The sequence below is a fragment of the Megascapheus bottae genome, chromosome 7 (genome assembly GCF_031878675.1).
Source record: "Megascapheus bottae isolate mThoBot1 chromosome 7, mThoBot2.hap1, whole genome shotgun sequence".
Taxonomy (NCBI): Eukaryota; Metazoa; Chordata; class Mammalia; order Rodentia; family Geomyidae; genus Megascapheus; species Megascapheus bottae.
In genome coordinates, this window is record NC_143515.1 from 57,888,226 (window position 1) to 57,910,971 (window position 22,746).

Sequence of the window (22,746 nt, forward strand, 5' to 3'; positions counted from 1 at the left end):
GTATGTGGTACCGAGTTATTGAACTTGGGTTTTCATGCATGCTAGGCAAGCACTCTACCACTAGGCCAAACTCCGACCCCTAGTTCAACTTTTGTGTATGTGCCAGCATTAATATTTTAACATAGGGCTTCAAGCTCTCAGCCTTTTTTTTTTTTTGCTTACAGCTAGTGCTCTATCTACTACTTAAGCCATGCTTCCAATTCCAGCTTTTCGATGGTTAATATGAAATATGTTCTGGGCTGGCACTGAAGTGACATCCTTAGATCTTAGTTCCCTGAGTAGCTAGGATTATAGGCATGAGCCATTTGGCAGCATTGTTTTTAAGTTCATTGGCAATATAATCACTGATATTGGTTCACGGTTATTATGTTATAGAGATATTGTGTATCTGATGACAGACTCTGCCTTTATAATCAGAGCTAACTAAACAGAGGAGTCCAGTCTAGTGAGAAGCCTTTACATATTCTCTTCCAAGTGGATTCTCCTGTCACATTAAACTTCATGATTCCATGTTATTAATTTTATAAGGCAGGGTTTTGGCCATTTCTGGACTCAGCCATGCCTTGCTGCCCAGTTCTCTGCACCTACAATGTCATCGTTCCTACCTAGCATCCTATTTCTACATTAATACTTAGGATTTGAACTCAGGTGGTCTGTTTCATAATGCTCAAAATGGCTATGTTCTTTATGCTTCTTATAAAAAAATAAAATTAGGCAAGCTGGGTTCTGTGGCTCATGCCTGTAATCCTAACTACTCAGGAGGCTATGATCTGAGGATCAAGGTTCAGTGCCAGCCCAGGCACAAAAGGACTTGAGACTCTTATCTCCAATTAACTTCTAAAAAATGGGAAGAGGGGCTCAATGGTAGGGTGGTAGCCCTGAGCTGAAGAGCTCAGGGACAGCGCCCAGGCCAAGTTCAAGCTCCGTGACCCACGACAAAAAATTTAGGCATTTTTTTTCGAGTCCTGGACCTTGAACTCAGGGCCTGGGAACTGTCCTTGGGCATTCTCAAGGCTAGAACTCTTCCACTTGAGCTACAGCACCACTTCTGGCTTTTTCTATGTATGTGGTACTGAGGTATCCATCCTGGGTCTTTGTGCATGCTAGGCAAAGCACTCTACCACTAGGTCATGCTCCTGGCCCAAGCAATGTTTTTGGGTTTTTTTGTTTGTTTGTTTGTTTTGGCAGAGTGGGGGGTTGGGGGGGTGGTCATGGGGCTTGAACTCTAGGCCTGGGCGCTGTCCCTGAGCTCTTCAGCTAAAGGCTACTGCCTTACCCCTTGAGCCACAGCCCCACTTCACCTTTTTTTTTTCCAATTTTTTAAAGATTTTATTAACATTGATTTTTACATCATATTTCAAATGTCATGTTTTACAAACAAGTATTCAAGCAGGGAATCACTATATACAATCACTGGCTCATAGCCCACTTCACCTTTTTTAGTGATTAATTGGAGATAAGAGTCTCACGTTCTTTAGTGCCTGGGCTGGCTTTGAACCAAGATCCTCAGATCTCAGCCTCCTGAGTAGCTAAGATTACAGATGTGAGCTACCCTGCCCAGCGATCTTTTCTAAAGTTTGGCACTTGGTCAAAGGGGAGAAGGGTAAAGTTACATACAAATTGAATGAAGAAATAGACATTTCAAGTGGGAAAGACTTCAATACTGAGAGTTAGATACTTTGATGATATTAATTATTAGGAGAAATAGAATCCAAAAGTTTTTACCAGATGCCTGGTGCAAAGGGCATGACACAATAATTGTCATCCAAGATGAAGACTACATTGGCTTCTGTGAATATACTTTAGCCTCACATAGAAGTACCATAACTGAGTTTTGCACTGACATCCCCTGATTCAGTAAAACCAACTATACCTGCCAGAGTGCAGCTTCTAAATGATGATGTAGATTGATTCCCATTAAGTCTCGGTGGTAGATATGGTTGAAGTATTCATATTTGTAAATTTTTTAATTAAAGAATGCTCACAAATTTTGGAAAACATGCAAATAATCCCATCCACATTAATGGAGCTGGACAAACACTCTGAGAAAAATATTTGCAACATATATAGTAGACTAATATGCATAGAGTCTTTAAATGAATATAAGAGTAAACCAATCAACTCTAAGCATGAGTATATGGAATAAAAATACACAGAAGAAACGAGGTATCCACTAATCATGTGAAACTATTAAGAAGTCATTAATGTTAAGGAAAGGTAAATAAAAACTGAAGTGAGATATCTTTTATTTTAACCACAGATTGGTACACATAACATTGGCAAAACCAAAGGTTGACAAGATGATAAGGGGATAGGGACATCTACACAGATGTTTGGTGGGAGTGTAAGGGGAGTCCACCCTTCCCTGGAGAGGGGAGTTTGGCAGGATGGAACAGGGAAGGCATCATGGCAGCAGTGATGTAATGGAAAGACACCAACAGAAAAGGTCAAGGGGATGCAGTTGCTGTAATTTACAGGGGCGATTACATAAAGTAGAATACTCCCAGACAGACGTTCCCAGATCCCCAGTTCCCCATGGAAATCACACCTGCCAGTTATACTTTTGCAACATTTTCTACACCGAATAATGATTCTGCTAGACACAAGAAGCTCATAGTCCCCCACCCCCGCTTCCTACAGGACCTTTATTTCCTCTGGCCTCTCTCTGGCAGTAAATATACCCACTTATCAGATGTCTGTACTGTTGTACTATTGCACATATGTTTAGCACATGCTTGAGTACTTATCATCCACTTACCTCTTTCAAAACAATGTCTAGGGTGTAGCTGAGATTCACACCTGCAGGATCAAAATGCACCATGTGTACCCTTAGTTCCTGAAACCCCATTTCTAGAATTTACAGAACATAGTTACATCATGTCAGTAAGTAGGTGATTACAAATATTCAGTAGTTTTTCTTGAAATAAAAATGGGCTCATCTTGACTGCTCACTGTGGGGCCTAAGTACATTACAATACATTCATAAAATGAGATCTTCTACAACCACTAAGACACGTGTACCTGTTAATATTTGTATCTTTATGCATAAAATGTTCCTTAAAGAGGCAGGTATAGAATTGTAAAGGATAAATGGATGGCTGGGTGGGTGTTAGAGACTTCATGGATATATTTTTTATAACTTTAAAAATAAGTATATTTATTTGAAATTAGTTACAAATTAAATGCAGAGAGAGCAGCAGGCAAGTAGAGAGAAAAGCAGGTAGGTAAAAAGACAGCATTAGGCTGGGCATTAGTGGTTCACGCCTGTAATCCTAACTATGCCAAAGGAGATCTGAGGATCACATTAGAAGCCATCCCAGGCAGGAAAATCCATGAGACTCTTTTTTTTTTTTTTTTTTTTTTTTGCCAGTCTTGGGCTTGAGCTCAGGGCCTGAGCACTGTCCTTGGACTTTCTCAAGGCTAGAGATCTACCACTTGAGCCTCAGCACCACTTCTGGCTTTTTTTCTATGTATGTGGTACCGAGGAATCGAACCCGGGTCTTCGTGCATGCTAAGCAAGCACTTTAACCACTAGGCCAAACTCCAGGCCCTCCATGAGACTCTTATCTCCCATTAAATACAGAAAAAGCAGATGTGATACTGTGGTTCAAGTGGTAGAGCACCAGCCTTGAGCAAAAGGAGCTCAGGGACAACACCCAGTTCCAGAGTTCAAGCGTCAGACTTGCCAAAAAAAAAAAAGATAGCATTACTAAATCACAGCAGTTATTTTGAGATAACAAGATTAAAGTAAACACATTTTCCTGCTGAAAATGTTTCACTTCACCAATTTAAAATTTTCAAACTAAAGAAAATTATATAGCTATAATAACAAGGTAATAAAAACTTGATTGTTGTTTTGAGACAAGGTCTTAGTATCTAACCAGCTCACAATTCTGCCTGACCTTCCCGTATGTTGGCATAGCTGGTGGTCACCAACACACCTGGCCTCAAAATAATGTAAAGAAAGGAATCTGGGTGTCCCTCTGCACTGAGCTCTTACACCATGACAAGCCCCTTGTGCTATACTTTTGTTCCCCACCTTTGCTCCTGTAATCCTATTCCAGGAGTTTTTATTTCCTTTTTTATTTTTCCTGCCAGAGTTGCTGATGGCGTGATCAAAAGTGTATTATGGCAAACACTTCAGGCTCTTAATTTCTGTCATAAACATAATGTAAGTAACATTTTCTAATGTTTTTATTAATTCTTCATATGATATGTTGAAGAGCTTAAAGATAGAGGGAAAGGGGGCCGGGAGTTTGGCCTAGTGGTTAAAGTGCTTGCCTAGCATGCACAAAGACCCGGGTTCAATTCCTTGGTACCACATATATAGAAAAAGCTGGAAGTGGTGCTGAGGCTCAAGTGGTAGAGCTCTAGCCTTGAGAAAGTCCAAGGACAGTGCTCAGGCCCTAAGCTCAAGCCCAGGACTGGCAAAAAAAAATCTCCAAACTTTTGGGCCGGGAGTTTGGCCTAGTGGTTAAAGTGCTTGCCTAGCATGCATGAAGAGACCCGGGTTCGATTCCTCGGTACCACATACATAGAAAAAAGCCAGAAGTGGTGCTGAGGCTCAAGTGGTAGAGCTCTAGCCTTGAGAAAGTCCAAGGACAGTGCTCAGGCCCTGAGCTCAAGCCCAGGACTGGCAAAAAAAAAGATAGAGGGAAAGAAACAACCAGAAGAACCAAACAAAAGAAAGCTACAAATACGAGGAAAAGCAATTTATAATTGGTAGTTTATGTAAGAAGTAAGTTATTAATGTTTTATTAATTAAAAATTTGTACACGTTTAATGTTTCCTTATGCACAAAATAAATGATTCCTATGATGATTCTTAAATTAAGTTAAAGACTGATGCCTGGAATCCTATTTACTCAAGAGGCTGAGATCTGAGGATCAAGGTTCAAAGCCAGCCTGGGCACAAAAGAACCTAAGACTCATCTCCAATGGGGCTTGGTTCAAGGATAGGGCAATAGCCTTGAGCTGAAGAGCTCAGGGACAGTGGCCAGACCAAGTTCAAGCCCCATGACCCACCCCCCCAAAAAAGGGGTTAAAATAATTTTTCAGCTTATCCATAATGTGATCTACCACATGGCCTTTGGTTTTCATTATGTTTTTTAAGTCTTTCATTCGGTACTGTAGTATTCTCCTTCCCCTTATTGATTATTTATTTTGTGTTAGTACTAGCTCTTGAACTCAGGGCCATAGGCATCTCTGAGCTTTTGTGCTTAAGAAAAGGCTCTACCACTTGAAGCTACAGCTCTACTTCTGGCTTTATGGTGGTTAATTGGAGATAAGAGTCTCATGGACTTGAGACATGGAGATTGAACTCAGGGCCTAGGCACTGTTCCTGAGCTTTTTCACTCAAGGCTAACACTCTGCCCTTTTGAGCCCCATATCCTTTTTCCATTTTCTGGAGGTTAATTGGAAATGAGGCCCACCGTCTTTTCCTTCCCGAGCTGGTTTTGAACCACAATCTTCAGATTTCAGCTTCCTGAGTAGCTAGGGTTACAGGCATGAACCACAGGAACCTAGCCCCTTATCTTGTTTTAAAGTAAAGTTTTTTGCCAGGTGCGAGCAGCTCAGGCTTACATGCAGATCATACTTCAAAGCCAACATAGGCAGGAAAGTTTATGAGTTTCTTACCTCAAAGAAACATCCAAAAACTCAGGACCTGAAGTTGTATCTCAAGTGGTAGAGCACTATTTTTAAGAAAAGCTCAGGGACAACACCCAGGCCCTGAGCTCAAGCCATAGAAGAAAAAAATTATGTACAATATATACATATTATGTCGTTAATATATTATGTCATTAATATCTTTTGAGAGCCACAGTTCTCAAACCCAAGCATGAGCCCAAGTCAACATAGAGAAACTAATTTAAAAATAAATAAATAAAAAATAGGCCAGGTGCAGTGGCTCATGCCTGTAATCCTAGCTACTCAGGAGGCTGAGATCTGAGCTTTGCAATTTGAAGCCTGCCCAGGCAAGAAAATCCATGAGACTATGAGACTTTTAACTCAAGTTAACCATCACAAAACTGATGGTGGCTCAAATGGTATACTACTGTCCTTGAGGGGGGAAAACAACAACAACAACAACAAAAAACCTTAGGGATAGCACCTTGGTACTAAGTTCAAGCCCTAGTACCAACACAAAAAAGAAAAGCCCTCCAGGCACTGGTGACTCACACCTGTAATCCCAGCAACTCAGTATGCTAAAATGTTAAGGATTATGGTTTGAAGCCAGCCCAGGCAGGCACCAGAAATCTGGAAGTGGCACTCACTGTAGCTCAAAGTGGTAGAGCATTCATTGTCTTGAGCAAAAACAACTCAGGGCAATGCCCAGGCACTGAGTTCAAGCCCTATAACCAATAAAGAAAAGAAATGGTAACTTTCCAATCTATTGTTTCTTCTGTGCTATTATTAGAATTATATGGAAAATTACTTGCCCTCAAGGACTCTGACTACTATAAAATACAGTAAGAGGATAACATTGATGTGCTGCTTCAAAGAAATAAATAGGTTTCTTAGCAATCTATAACAGTGAACAATGATGAAGACAGAAGGTGTCATTATAAACACAGATTTTATATATGTGATATTTTCAATTTTTTGTAGTCATTGTTCTTTCAAGTCCAGATTTTCCATCTTAAGCCAGTGGCACTTACTCAAGTTGGCCTGGCTGCTTTTGCTATATTGAAAGCTTTGGAAAAAAAATGTATCTGAACCTTTTAAGTTGGTGCCTAAACAGAGAAAATGCAAGGCAATGGTTCAGGCTACCATATGGTCAGTTTAGATGCCAGTAGAATGCCTTGCCATGGTGGTCAAAGATTGCTAAAAAAGGAAATACAAGACATGTAATTAAATGTCAATATTGAGAAAGTTTTCTTGAGCTTTAAGAAAGTGAAATTTTCATTAGAATAAATCAAATGCCTTTATTTTCTGTTAGAGGAATATTATTCACAACCTATCTAAATTGGGCCTTTTTTAGTGCAAATTATATTAAAGATGGAGGTGAGTTAAATCCATATCTCGGTTGCTCCCCACCATACTCTAGGAGATAACAAGTTGACATAAGGTTGACATAGGAATGTTCTGCATAATAAAAATAGTTTTGCAAAAATGGTGCTTAGAGCCAAGAGTATGGACTAGTGGTAGAGTGCTTGCCTAGCATGAACAAAGCCCTGTGTTTGATTCCTTTATACTACATACACAGAAAAGGCCAGGAATGATGCTGTGGCTGAAGTGGCTAAGCACTAACCTTGAGTAAAAGTGCTCAAGAACAGTGCTCAGGCCCTGAGTTTAAGCCCCAGGACTGAAAAAAAAAACAAGAAAACAAAAATCATGGTGCTTAGAGCCAGCACTAGTGGCTCATGCCTCTAATCCCAGCAACTCAGGAGGCTGAAATTTGAGGATCACAGTGTAAAGAAAGCTGGGGCAAGAAGGTCCCTGAAACCATTACCTCCAATTAGCCACTAAAAAGCTGGAAGTGGAGCTTTGGCTCAAATGGTAGAGCACCAGCCTTGAGTGAAGAAGCAAAGGGACATCTCCCAGGCACTAAGTCTGAGCCTGGGTACCAGCACACAGAAATTAATAAAAATAATTTTTAGATGATGAGTAGAAATCCACTCCTTAACTTTTTTTTAACTAGTCCTGAGGCTTCAACTCAAGGCCTAAACACTGTCCTTCAGCTTTCCTCAAGGCTAGCCACTCTGCCACTTGAGCCACAGCACCACTTCCGACTTTTCTATGTATGTGGTACGGAGGGATTGAACCCCGGTCCTCATACATGCTAGGCAAACACTCTACCACTTGGCCAAACTCCCGGCTCTTAACTTACTTTTTTATTTTTACGCTATGGTAAGTGTTTATGCATCCATATTTTTATCTGTTAGCTAAAAGGAATACAGAAGAAAAAAATCAGGTCATATATAAGCTCTTACAATAATAGATCTGAAGTCTTTATATTTCTTATTTTTAAAGAAGCTCTTATGATTCTCTCAAAGAATATAAAGGGCCATCTGACCCTATCTATGATCCTTAGCTTTCAAGCTAAGGATACTATGTATACCTTTTATCTCCAGGGTTGTGATCCTAAAGAAAACCAAAAAGGTTAAACTAGTAAAGGATTAAGGCCTGGCTGCTCTAAGTGTAGCTGATAGACATCAATTGGGAACTCATTAGGAATGCAGAATCTCAGGCCCACTCGTTCATCTGCTGAAGTAGAATCTGCATTTTAACAAGAGCTACAGATGATTGGTGGGCACATTAAATTTTTAGAGGCAATGGGTTTAAGAAAACAAGTACTCATTTTGTTCAGTTTTACCCTGTAACGCTGTTATAGTGAGATAGCTAAAGTGTTCAGTTTCATGTCATTATGACTCCATAGATGTTATATTTGATACAGTGATAAGGGAAAAACAATTTCATAAAAGCAAAACCACAGTGATTTCTAAGCCATGAATATACCAGGCTGGAACATGCATCAACATCTTGCTGATACTCATTTTATTTAGCAAGAAGGTATCTTTTCTTTCTTCTTGTTTGTAAGTATCCACCCCTAAAGCTCTAAGAGGACTGGGTTCTGGAGTTTGGCCTAGTAATAGAGTGCTTGCCTAGCATTCATGAAAACCCAGGTTCAATTCCTCAGTAGCACATACATAGAAAAGCTGGAAGTGGTGTTATGGCTCAAGTGGTAGAGCTCTAGCTTTGAGGAAAGCCCAAGGACAGTGTGCTCAGGCCCTGAGTTCAAGCCCCAGGACTGGCAAAAAAAAAAAAAAAAAAAAGAGGACCACATGGTCAGACAAAAAAAAATATTTCTTGCTCATTCATGGCATATAAGAAGCAATTTCAGGTGTAAATGTTTCCACTAGGCCACACTCCCGGCCCACAAATTTTTTTTTGTTTTTTGAATCTTGATTTTTTTGCTTTTGCTTTTTTTTTTCCAGTCCTGGGGCTTGAACTCAGGGTATGGGCACTGTCCTTGGACATTTTTGCTTAAGCTAGTGTTCTGCCACTTGAGCCACAGTGCCACTTCCAGCCTTTTCTGTGTACGTAGTACCGAGAAATCAAACCCAGGGCTTCGTGCATGCTAGGCGAACACTCTACCATTGGGCTACGCTCCCATCCCCCACAAATTTCTTTTGACATACAAACTGCCTAAAGTGAACCCAGAAGATATAAACCAGTTAAATAGGCCACTAACACACAGTGAGAATTAGGAAGTAGTCAAAAATCTTCCAACAAGGAAAATCCCAAGCCCATATGGATTCCCTGCTGAATTCTAAAGACTTTTAAAGATGAACTAACTTAAATACCCCTCGAGATTTTCCATGAGATAGAAACAGAAGCAATTCCAAACTCATTCTGTGAGGCCAATATCACATTCATCCCCAAACCAAGGAAGGATCCAACAAAAAAGATAAGTACAAATCCATTTCTTCGATGAACACAAGTGCAAAGCTCTTCAATAAAATACTAGCTGACAGAATCCACAAATAATTTTTTAAGCATGCATTATGACCAAGTAGGATTCATCCTGCAGATGCAGGGCAGATTTAACATATGCAAGTCAATTAATGTAATTCACATCAACAGAGCCAAAGACAATCACATGATCATCTCTATAGATGCCGAAAAGGCTTTTGGCAAAATACCACTCTCATTCATATTAAAAGCTCTGGAGAAGCTAGGAATAAGGGGAACATTTCTTAAAATAATAAAGGCTATATACGACAGACCAACATCCAGCATCATACTGAATGGGAAAAAACTAAAACCATTCCCCCTAAAAAATCAGGAATAAGTCAAGGATGTCCACTCTCTTCATTATAGATCTGGAATCCCTAGCCAGAGCAATAAGGTAAGGAAAGGTCATTAAAGGGATTCACATAAGGAGAAAAGAAATCAAACTATCCCTATTTGCAAATGACCTGTTCTTACACCTAAAGGACCCCAAAACCTCAAAATATAAAATTAATCCACAAATATCAGTGGCTTTTCTGTATGCCAACAGTGTACAAGCAGAAAGGGAAATCAGGAAAACAACTCCATTTGCAATAGCCTCAAAAATAAAAATAAACTAGGAATTCACCTAACTGAAAACATAAAAGATCTTTATAGCAAAAACTATAAAAATCTGAAGAAAAAAATCAAAGAGGACACTAGGAAATGGAAAGACCTTCCATGTTCATGGATAGGTAGAATCAATATTGTGAAAATGGCCATAGTGCCAAAAATGATATACAGAATAATTGCAGTCCCCATCAAAATCCCAATGAAGGGGGAGAAGGAAAGTGGGAGTTTTAAAACAAGAGGATAACAATGTACAACAAGAAATTACTCATTACCTTAATTAGGTAACTGTAACCCCCTCTGAACATCACTCTTATAATAATTTTTTTTAATTTTATGATGTTCTTTACCAAGATAGACAAAACAATCCAAATACTCACATGGAAGAACAAAAGACTTAGGATAGCAAAAGCAATTATAGGCAAAAAAAAAAAAAAAAAGCAATATGGGTGGTAGGTATCGTAGCACCACACTATGGTGCTATAATATCAAAAACAGCTTGGTATTGGCATAAAAATAGACCCACGGAGGGCTGGGAGTTTGGCCTAGTGGTAGAGTGCTGCCTAGCATTCATGGGTTCAATTCCTTGGTACCACATACATAGAAAAAAAGCTGAAAGCAGTGCTATGGCTCAAGTGGTAGAGCTCTAGCCTTGAGAAAAGTCCAAGGACAGTGCTCAGGCCCTGAGTTCAAGCTCCATGACTAGCAAAAAAAAAAAAAAACCAGACCCAAAGATCATTGGAACAGATTAGAAGACCCAGAAATCAAATTAGAAGACCCATAAACATACAGTTACATGATATTTAATAAGGGAGCCAAAGGCAGTGGGGAAACCATGGCCTTTTCAATAATTGGTGTTGGGAAAACTGGGCATCTATAGACAGAAAACTAACAGTGAATCTCTGTTCATCAACATGCACTAACTTATATGTAGAACCTTCTTGAAAAGAATCCCAAGGGCGGGGCCGGGAGTTTGGCCTAGTGGTAGAGTGCTTGCCTAGCATGCACAAAGACCCAGGTTCGATTCCTCGGTACCACATACATAGAAAAATCTCAAGGGCACAACACATAGGAGAGAGACTTGCCAAATAGGACTACATCTACACTGAACATCATGAGCTGGGATACAATGAAGACATGTACATCCATGTTCATTGCCACACTGTTGACAATAGCCGTAGTAAAGAAACAAACAGCTCAGATAACCTGCAATAGATGCGTGCAGCCAGGAAAATATGGTACTTATGGGGCCAGGAGTATAGCCTAGTGGTAGACTGCTCTCCTAGCATTTACAAAGCCCTGGGTTCAATTCCTTGGTCGCACATATACAGCAAAGGCCAGAAGTGGTGCTGTGGCTCAAGTGGTAGAGTGCTAGTCTAGAGCAAAAAGTATTCAAGGACAGTGCCCAGGACCTTAGTTCAAGCCCCAGGACTGGCAAAAAGAAAAAAAATATATATATATTATATATATCTATATATATGCTTCCATTAGGAAGAATAAAGTGTCATTTGCAGGAAAATGGAGGGAACTAGAACAAATCATATTAAATGAAGTGAGCTCAGAGTGACAAGCAGCACATGTTTGATCTAAAATGAACTGGAATATAATCAGTTATACAGAATTCTAGATATACACAATGAGACCCAAAGTGGAGAGAAACACAAAGGCACAATACCCACATGCCTCTTCATAGTTATATGATATTAGATAGAAAAATATTGAAATGAACTTCAAGATATGGAAAAAGGTCTTTTTAATTTCTATTTTTTGATGATTCTGACTTATATAGGGTATATTCAAGTGTATATCTTCAGGTGGAAGGAAATATAGAACTCTAGGGAAAAGGGTAAAAGAATGCAGCAGTCAAATTCACTGGACACCGATGAAAGTGACCTATACAACTTGTGTGGGGGGAGATGTGAGAGGGAGAGGGGAGAGTGTGAAAGGAAACATACTCAATGCCTGTCTCATGTAATGTAATCTCTCTGTGCATCACCTCTATAATAACAATAAATTAATTTTTAAAAATAACTCAATATATCTCTTCTTGACAGCTTATGAACCAACAGTCAAATCTGAGTAATATTTACTAAAAGCTGTGCATAAACCTCAAGTTTATTTACATTCTTCTGTTAAAGACACTTGGGTTTCTTCTTCTTTGGTGAAAAATAGACTGCTTGGAGATTGCATAGTACGAGAACTGACAGAAGAGCTTGAATGGCTTGACAGTGGGACAGTGGGGAAGAGGAATGCTATGTCCACAACTCTGTCTTCTATGTGATTTTTTTTTTTGCCAGTCCTGGGGCTTGAACACAGGGTCTGGGTGCTGTCCCAGAGCCTTTGTGCTCAAAGCAAGCACTCTACCACTTGAGCCACAGTGCCTCTTCTGGCATTTTCTGAGTAGTTTATAGTAAATATGAGCTATTTCTACCTGGAGTAGCTTTGAACTGTAATCTTAAGATCTCAGCCTCCTGAGTATCTATGATTATAGACATGAACAATAAGCACCCAGCTCATATGCTGTCTTGTGTCCAATTTTTTTTTCTTTCCTTTTTTTTTTTGTTGTTGTTGTTGGCAGTGGTGATACTGGAAGTTTAACTTAGGGCATTGAACTACATGAACTACAGTAACCTAGACCTGTCCCAATTATTTTTATCCACTTTATTTCTTCAGTTCTTTTTTTTTTTTTTTTTTTTGCCAGTCCTGGGCTTGAGCTCAGGGCCTGAGCACTGTCCTTGGACTTTCTCAAGGCTAGAACTCTACCACTTGAGCCTCAGCACCACTTCTGGCTTTTTTCTATGTATATGGTATCAAGAAATTGAACCTGGGTCTTCATGCACGCTAGGCAAGCACTCTACCACTAAGCCAAACTCCCAGGCCCAGTTCTCTGTCTTTATTAGTGGTTTTTGTTACCAACAACTATACCAATATTTTTTTCTATTTCTTTGGAACCTATCAATATTTCATTTGCCTTTGTATTTCTAGTTGAAAAATAAGTACTATAAATGTCATATGATTTGCATTTGAGTCAAAATATATTTACATGGGCCAAAAGACAATATCAATGTAAGTCCATTTGCTTTGTAATGGCATATATACTGGAAAATCTAGAATTAAATACAAACTCATTTGAGTGACAAGATCTTTTCTAATCAAATCACCAAGTACTGAGTTAGTGTTAAGTTTTGTGAACATATTGCTCAAATGGTATATCAAAACCTATCTGCGTAATGGCCCTATAATGTATCAGTATTATTATCAGTGTATTACCTAACATATCTATAAGGACTTAACAACTTTTAAGACTCCTAAAAAATTTTAAGAGGCATAACTCCTAGCCATACAAATTGTAAAACAGTTGACAGTAATTGAGACTTTGTAAAAATTAGCTTCAGTGTCATTTTTGTGACCCAAAATGAATTTAGGGTTTATCTTTTTCTTCATAGGTTTTCTAGAAGTAAAGCAATTTTTTTCTGATTTGTCAATGTGACAGGATTAACTAAAGAGACTGAGAGTATGGCAATCAAGTGAGGTGGACTAACCTGATTACATTGACACTTAACCCAGAGATTAAGTGCTAGGATGAAACAATTCATGTGCAAATGCTTTATAGAGTCCAGGGTACTCTATGAGAGCCAGGTGGGGGAATATCAGTATCAATATCTGTTTTGTTTTGGGGAGAGGATAAACTTGAAAGAGTTTGTTGTGAGAAAGTTGTGAAAGCAGATTCAAGCTGTTTTCCCACTGCATCTCCACTGTATGAAAAACTACTGGAATGAGCTCAGTCAGCCTGCTTTCCTTTCTCTGGCCAAACCTTCTGGTGTTTAGCAGAAGCTTTGTCTTCCTTCAGGGTCACTGTGATGATATAGCAAATTGTGAGGTTGCTACATCTATGAAAGATTTAATTGGGAGCCGGGAGTTTGGCCTAGTGGTAGAATGCTTGCCTAACATGCATGAAGACCAGGGTTTGATTCCTCATACATAGAAAAAGCCAGAACTGGTGCTGTGGTTCAAGTGGTAGAGCTCTAGCCTTGAGAAAGCCCAAGGACAGTGCTCAGGCCCTGAATTCAAGCCTCAGGACTGGAAAAAAAATTAGGTAAGTTTTCATATGCAACTTTTATAATTTAATTTTTTTTCTTTTTTTTTTTTGTGGGTCATGGGGCTTGAACTCTGCCTGGGCACTGTCCCTGAGCTCTTCAGCTCAAGGCTATGGCCTTACCCCTGGACCTGGGTGTTGTTGCTGAGTTCGTCAGCTCCCGGGCTACCGCCCTACCCACAAGCCACAGCCCCACTTCCCATTTTCTAGTGGTTCATTGAGATGAGTCTCTGGTTCTTTTGTGCCCTGGCCGACCTTGAATTTCAATCATCAGATCTCAGCTTCCCGAGATTACAGGAATGATTACAGGCATGAGCCACAAAGCCCAGCTTATAATTTCTTCAATAATGTATAATTTAGATGTATTTAGATATTTTTTCCTTTGTATGACAAAATTTATACATGAAACATGACACATTTAAGTTCTTATTATGCAAATGAAAAGCATCTATATTTTTCTATCATATATAGATAGATGTAAACATCTATATAGATGATATACCCCATTCTTTAATTGCTAATGCTTACTCTTTGCTATTTTGATAGCTCAGAAAAATAATCAAATATTATCTTACAGTGTATTCACAGAGATGTCAAACCTGAAAACATTCTAATAACTAAGCAAGGAATAATCAAGATCTGTGACTTTGGGTTTGCACGGATTCTGAGTAAGTAACCATTTCCTACATACTTTATCCGATTCAGATGACTATAAACTATATGGCTACAGTTTATATGCTTACTTGAGAAACTGAATATGTGCCAAGTGTTTTATTGTTGTTATTACAAAAGAAAAATTTCACATTAGCCTTTTAGTGAGTACATTAGCTGGCACTTTGTCTCTACTCCATTCATCTAGAATTTATTGGATGACATCTTCATGTGCTGCAGCACAGGAGTGGGAAAGAATTATAAGATGCACTTCTGCTCTTAGTGCACTTATAATCTAAAGCAAACAAAATAAAAGAATCACAAAATTGTTGGCAATCAAGTACTGAAATGAAGGTACAGATGGCTCCCTGGAGGGAGACATTAATGTAGGCTACAATGATTGAAAACAAACTTCTTGGAACTGGTAAGACTAGCAGGCTCAACTGAAAATAAAGGAGAAAGGATTTAGAAATAGTGCTAAGAAAATGTTAATCAATGCTGAAAAAGTAAATCTGAACACTGAGGCCATGCCTGTAATCGTAGATACTCAGAAAGCTGAAATCTGAAAAACCAAGGTTTAGAGCCAGCTAAAGCAGGAAAGTCCATGAGACTCTTATTGCCAATTTCCCAGCAAAAAAGCTGAAGTAGAGATATGGCTCAAATGATAGAGCAAAATGCTAAGCAAGAGCTTAAGCCAAACCAGGAACTATTGGCTCAGTCCCATAATCCTAACTACTCAGGATGCTGAGATCTGAGGATTGTGGTTCAAAGCCACTCCAGGCAGTAAAGTCCATAAGACTCTTATTTACAATTAATCAACAGAAAACTGTCAAGTGGTTGCTGTGGCTTAAAGTAGTAGAACTCTAGTCTTGAGCAAAAGAACTCAGGGACAGCACCATGTCCAAGTTCAAGCCCAGGACTGACAAAAAAAAAAAGAAGGAAAGAAAGAAAAAAGAGCTTGAAGCTTGAGTTCCAGCCCTCTTACCAGCACAACAAGAAAAGAAAAAGAAAATCAACCCAGGCAGGGAGGAGACAAAGAAAAAGGAGGACAAATATCTAAGGAGAACAAATAGTTATTTATATTGGAATCTACAATTTTGCAGCAAGAACATGTTAGCAATATAAATTTTGTAATACAAACATGCACATAATTTGAATCTGGACAGGACCCAACTACAGGGGACCTGACAATGCATTGTAGAAGCTGCTATACTTTGTTCTGTAAAAATAGTAGGACCTAAATGATAATTGGTCCCTGTTCGTGTGGCTGAAAAAGAGAAATGGCAAACTGAAAAACTATGGAGCTGTGAATTTTGTGCTTGTACATCACTGTCTTAGAATATTACTATGCCATTAGAAATGATGTCTGCATTCTAGTGGCACTAGAACATTTTTAAGACCTGATAACTAAACAAGAAAGCAAAACTGATACATATAGTATGATCGGAGCTCTACAAGAAATGCATAGAAAAAAAGGACAGCAATTCATATGATCCTTAACTTAGGAAACTAAATTCATAATAGTCATTTGATATTTCCTATAATGCAAGATCAGGTTTAAGGGATTTCCCTGGAAGACCACTTTTAACCATAAAAATACCCAGTTTGTTCCCAGAAACAATTTTTTTTAAAAAACACCAAGATGTCATTGCAGACATTAAGAATATAGAGAATTTCATGGAAGTTGTCTCATAAATAGTCCTTCTGAGGATTTTCCTTTGTGGGCTCATAAGTGCGCATGTCTGCCTGCTGAGCCTTCCTGTGGAAAGCTTAGTCCTTCTCTGAATAAAGAGTCTTAGTTCAAATTTAGGGTCACTCCTCACAGAAATTCTGATAGCATGAATACATCCCCAAGTCTTTGACAGATGAACTCACTGTGGCAAATTCAATATTTTAATAAGCTTCTGATATGTTATACACAAAGCAGTAGTACAATCAACTCATTCTCATTGGCCAAACTCTCCACAGGATGTGAGCTCAGTCACTGGTTTCAACTTGAGCTATTAAAATTACTGATTTGGGATATTGCCAGGATCACTGTTCATCATTTATAAGATGAAAAGCAAATTGTGTCTAATACAATGTGCTAAAAAATACTAACATTGACTCTATCTGCATGTAACTGCAGAAATAAATTAAATTCTTGATGAATGCTAGAGGCTTACACCTGTAATCTAGCTATTCAGGAAATTCCCCAGAATCAGGGTTTGAAACTAGCCTAGGCAGAAAAGTCCTCAAGATTCTCTCTTCAAAATAAGAAGCAAAATGCAGGGCTAGAGGCATGGCTCCAATGATAAGAGTACTAGCTGGGCAAGCCAGCCAAGTTGGCACAAGGGCCTGAGTTCAAACTCTAGTACTGAGCCAGGAGTGTAGCATTGTGGTAGAGTACTTACCTAGGGTGCACAAAGACTAGGTTTGACTCCTTGGTACCATATATACAGAAAAGGCCAGGAGTGGTGCTGTGGCTCAGATGGCGGAGCACTGGCCTTAAGGAAAAGTGCTCAAGGATAGGACGCAGGCCATGAGTTCAAGCCCCAGGACTGGCAGGGGGAAAAAAAAAGAAAGAAAACTCTAGTACTGAGGAGGAAAACTTCTTATATTCCCATGAAAATGAAGTTGAGGGCTGCGAGTATGGCTTAGGGGTAGAGTGCTTGCCTAGCATGCATGAAGCCTTGGGTTCAATTCCTTGGTACCACATATACAGAGAAAGCTAGAAGTGGTGCAGTGGCTCGAGGGATAGAGCCCTGGCCTTGAAAAAGCACAAGGACAGTGCCCAGGTCCCAGTTCAAGCCCTAGTAGTGGCAAAAAAATGGGGAAAAAAAGGGGGGCAGAAGTTTGGCCCAGTTGAGAGTGCTTGCCTAGCATGCAGGAGTTGGATTCCTTGGTACCACATACATAGAAAAAGCCGGAAATGGTGTGGTGGCTCAAGTGGTAGAGCTCTAGCCTTGAGAAAGCCCCAAAACAGTGCTCAGGCCCTGAGTTCAAGCCCCAGGACTGGCCAAAAAACAAAACAAAACAACCCCCCCCCCCAAAAAAATCAGAAAATGAAGTTGGATCTTTACCCTAAAAAATTCATTCAAGGGTTGGGGGTTGTGGCTCAAGTGAGATAAATCATTTGCCTAACAAATGCAGACTCTGAGTTCAAATACCAATACTGCAAATTTTTTTTTAATTTATTGAATTTAGAGTCCATTAATCTAGTGTAACCTTATTATAACTCATTGATATCTGCAAAGACCCTGTTTCTAGACAAGGCCACATTCATAGTGTCCTGAGTTGGGACTTCAAACCTGTCTTTCTGTGGAGGACACAACAAAGAAGCACCATGCTGATAAAAATATGGAAACATACAGCAATTGGTTTAAATTTGCAATTCCAGTATAAACATTCACAGCAAAAACCTAACCCTAGTGTTTATGAGAGTCGAATTTACTGTCCAGTGCACAGGGTAACTGCTCATTCAATTTGTGCCTCACACAATTAACCCAATTAGCACAGCATGGCCTCTGCGAGCCTCAGAAACCTACCTAAATGTCTGGCCTGCTCTGGGAAATAGGTGGAAGGAAGATATGACTCATCTAATATGCTGGGTATCCCTTTACAGTTCCAGGAGATGCCTACACTGATTACGTTGCCACCAGGTGGTACCGTGCCCCTGAGCTCCTCGTGGGAGATACGAAGTATGGCTCCTCAGTCGACATCTGGGCTATCGGTTGTGTTTTTGCAGAGCTCCTGACAGGCCAACCACTCTGGCCTGGAAAATCAGATGTGGACCAACTTTATCTGATAATCAGAACATTGGGTATGAGTTATGATTTGTGACTGACACACTCTAAAGTTTAATAATAATATTAGTACCAATGCTTCTCCAAGAGGCTATGCTTGCTTCCACAGTGGGATAAAATAGAGATAGATCAGAGTCAGATGCCTGGGATTTAGTCTAGGTAACATTTGATCTCATGCTTCTTACTGCTCTCTGTAAAAAAGATGGCCCCACTTTACTATAGAGCAAACATCACTAATATTATTCTACAAAAAAAAAAAATATGGTAGAAAGGTGCATTGGCTCACACTTGTAATCCTAGCTACTCAGGAGGCTAAGATCTGAGTATCAAAGTTCAAAGCCAGTCCGGGCACAAAAGGACTTGAGACTCTTATCTCTAGTTTGCGTCTAGAAAACAAGGCTTGAAGGTAGGGTGGTAGCCTTGAGCTGAAGAGCTCAAGGCCAGTGTCCAAGCCCTGGGGGGTAGGGTGGTAGGCTTGAGCTAGACTTGGCCTGGGGGCCTTAGTTTTCAGACTCCTGCTCTAAGCTTGAGAATGTTAAAATATGTAGAATGAAGACTTTTAAAATATTAACGTTAAAAATATTAACATTCTTCATTCATATAGTACTACTAATAACATGGATCAAGTGGTAAAGTGCCTACCTAGCAAATGTAAGGCCCAGAGTTCAAACTTCAGTGCAAAAAAAAAAAAAAAAAAAAAATCCTAGGCCTGGGAGTTTGGCCTAGTGGTAGAATGCTTGTCTGCGGCGTGGGTTCCATTCCTCAGTACCACACAACACAGAAAAAGCCAGAAGTGGTGCTGTGACTCAAGTGGTAGAGCACTAGCCTTGAGAAAGCCCAAGGACAGTGCCCAGGCACTGCGTTCAAGCCTCAAGACTGGCAAAAAAAAAAAGGGCCGGAAGTTTGGCCTAGTGGTTAAGTGCTTGCCTAGCATGCACAAAGACCTGGGTTCAATTCCTCGGTACCACATACATAGATAAAAGCCAGAAGTGGTGCTGAGGCTCAAGTGGTAGAGCTCTAGCCTTGAGAAAGTCCAAGGACAGTGCTCAGGCCCTAAGCTCAAGCCCAGGACTGGCAAAAAAAAAAAAAAAAATTCCTAAATAACTTGTACACACATGATCTCTTTAAGTTTGATGAAAACCTTGTTAGGGAAGTAAAAAATTATATTATGTTTAGTAGTATCTAGTTTATACCACAGGAGGAAACAGACTCAGAGAGCCTCCGTGACTGACTTAAAATCATGACTTGCAGATGTGTTTTGTGAGCTCTCACAGTGATCTCCCTGATCTGAAGAGTGTAGACCCCAAATGTTAACCCTGCTTCATTCTAGGAGCTTGGGTGCAAAGGTGACCTCATATCTGAATTCCTCCCCACAAACTTTCCTGGCCACCTGGCTGCGGGCCAGCTCTCTATGGGCCTCTAACATCTGGGGAATTCAGGACAACATCAAGGGCTAGAGTACAACTACAGGCTGTACTTGTGTCTGTTGCTTATTTTATTGATTTTCTAAAAGGATCTTACCTGTGGCCTCAGGCAGACTATTAGATCTCTCCCAGCCTCATGCTCTTTAATGATCCAGTGAAGATTAAAAATAGCCATATAAGCCAGGTGCTGCTAGCTCACATCTATAATCCTAGCTACTCAGGAGGCAGAGATATGAGGATCCCATTTCAACGCCAGCCCAGGCAGGAAAGTTCATGAGATTCTTATCTGCAGTTAACCACAAAAAAAGCTGGAAATGGAACTGTGGCTCAAGTGGTAGAATGCCAGCCTTGAGCACAAAAGCGCACAGACAGAGCCCACACCCAGAGTTCAAGAACCCAGGACCAGCAAAAAAAAAAAAAAAAAGGGCAATACAATTGTGAGATTGATTTACTTTGTCTTTGGACTGAGATTGAATGGCAAACCAAACCACATATATAACAGAGAGCTAAGAGAATTGCCTTACCTGAATAGACAGGCCTCTCCATTGCTAGTCTTTATCTTACCCAAAGGAACAAGTACCATGTTTTCTTTATACCTGTGTTGTAGAAGCTAATCATTTATATACATTGATATTTGTGGGGGGAGGGAGGGGGTCATGGGGCTTGAATGCTGGGGCCTGGGCTCTGTCCCTGAGATCTTCAATTCAAGGCTATTGCCCTATCCCTGGGCCTGGGCATTTTCCCTGAGCTCTTAAGTTCAAGGCTACCCCCTTGAGCCACAACCGCACTTCCCATTTTCTAGTGATTAATTGGAGATAAGAGTTTCTCATTGTTCTTTAGTGCCCGGGCTGGCTTTGAAGCTTTGAACTGCGATCCTCAGATCTTCACCTCTTGAGTAGCTAGGATTACAGGCGTGAGCCACCGAACCTGCTGCATTGGTTTTTTTGTTTGTTTGGTTTTTGTTTGGTTTGGTTTTTTTGTGGGTCATGGGGCTTGAACTCTGCCTAGGCAGAGTCCCTGAGCTCTTCAGTCCAATGCTACCACCCTACCCTTGAGTCCAGCCCCACTTCCCTTTTCTAGAAGTTAATTGGAAATAAGAGTCTCAGGTCCTTTTGTGCCCAGACTGGCTTTGAACCTTGATTCTCAGATCTCAGACTCCCAATTAGCTAGGATTACAGATGTGAGCCACTGCACCCTGAGCCACTGTACCCAGCTTACATTGTAATTTTTTTAAACCAAATTTATCATAAGCTATGTTGTTTGTGTTTTGTAGGAAAACTAATCCCACGGCATCAATCAATCTTTAAAAGTAACCAGTTTTTCCATGGCATCAGTATACCTGAACCAGAAGACATGGTAAACTCTATTTGAGATTATTGCCTTGCTATTTTCTTTAGAGGTAGTTGTTTCTTTTTCAATATTTGTACTTACCCTATGTTTTCAACATGAAATACTGACAGAGATCAAAGAAATATTCAAAGTGAAAACCAGCCAGTTGCAGTGGGGCATGCTTGTAGTCCCATCTCCTCAGAAGACTGGGAAGAACACAAACTGAGGCATTCTAGGCTAGCTTGGGCAACATAAAGAAGCCCTCAAAAAAAAAAAAACAACCTGTCCCAGAAAATTGGGCAGAGGGGTGTTAGGGTTTTTTTTGGTATTTGGGGGGAGTTTGTTTGTGTGTTTGCTGGTCCTGAGGCTTGAACTCTGGGCCTGAGTGCTGTCCATGAGTTTTTGTACTCACAGCTAGTGCCCCCCCCCTACTTCAACCACAGCTCCACCCCTTGCTTTTTTTGTTGTCGTTTTATTGGAGATAAAGAGTCTCATGGATTTTCTTGCATGGGCTGGCTTTGAACCATGTGATTCTCAAATTTTAGCCTCTTGAGTAGCTAGGATTTCCGGCATAAGCCACCAGCACCCAGCAAGAAGTTGTTTTAAAAGTTTACGTATTCTGTTCGGGCATTGGCTCATGCCTATAATCCTAGCTACTCAGGAGGCTGAGATCTGAGGATCAAGGTTCAAAGCCAGCCAGGGCACAAAAGGACCTAAGAATCTTATCTAAAGTTAACCTCTAGAAAATGGGAAGTGGGGCTTGGCTCAAGAGTGGTAGGGTGGTAGCCTTGAGCTGAAGAGCTCAGTGACAACCCCCAAGCCCAGGGGTAGGACGGTAGCCTTGAGCTGAAGAGCTCAGGGACAGTGCCCAGGCAAGTTCAAACCCCATGACCCACAAAAACAAACAGTGCCTGCTCTGTCAGGCACTGGTGGCTCACACTTGTAATCCTAGCTACTCAGAAGGCTGAGATCTTAGGGTCAAGGTTTAAAGCCAGACCAGGTAGAAAAGTTGCCTTGATACTCCAATTAACCACTCAAAAACTGTTAGTGAGCGTACACGTGCACTGCACTGTGGCTCACACCTGTAATCCTAACTACTCAGGAGGCTGAAGATGGTGGTTCAAAGCCAGTCAAGGCAGGAAAGTCCGTGAGCCACTTATCTCCAGTTAATCACCAGAAAACTGGAAGTGGCACTGTGGCTCAAGGGGTTGGATGGTAGCCTTGAGCTGAAGAGTCCAGGAGCAGCACCCAGACCCCAGAGTTCAAGCCCCATGACCGTGAGGGGGGCGGGACCTGGAAGTGGCACTGTAGGTAAAGTGATAGAGCATTAGCATTGAGTACAGAGAGACTCTGCGACAGTGCTCCAGCCCTGAGGTCAAGCCCACAGCTGACCAAAA

General features: G+C 40.4%; 1 protein-coding gene across 6 annotated transcripts in view; it reads left to right on the plus strand.

Annotated features, from left to right (window-relative positions):
• The window catches only part of Cdkl4 (cyclin dependent kinase like 4), a 52,467-nt gene that overhangs the window by 17,673 nt on the left and 12,048 nt on the right, over nucleotides 1–22,746 (plus strand). For 4 of the 6 annotated variants that reach the window (XM_090337089.1, XM_090337087.1, XM_090337090.1 and 1 more), the window contains exons 4-7: nucleotides 4,099–4,171; nucleotides 14,738–14,828; nucleotides 18,416–18,613; nucleotides 21,294–21,376. In XM_090337089.1, the coding sequence (XP_090193215.1) occupies nucleotides 4,099–4,171; nucleotides 14,738–14,828; nucleotides 18,416–18,613; nucleotides 21,294–21,376 (445 nt within the window). The remainder of the gene's footprint in view (nucleotides 1–4,098; nucleotides 4,172–14,737; nucleotides 14,829–18,415; nucleotides 18,614–21,293; nucleotides 21,377–22,746) is intronic. The other 2 variants (XM_090337091.1, XM_090337092.1) reach the window with 2 other exon arrangements.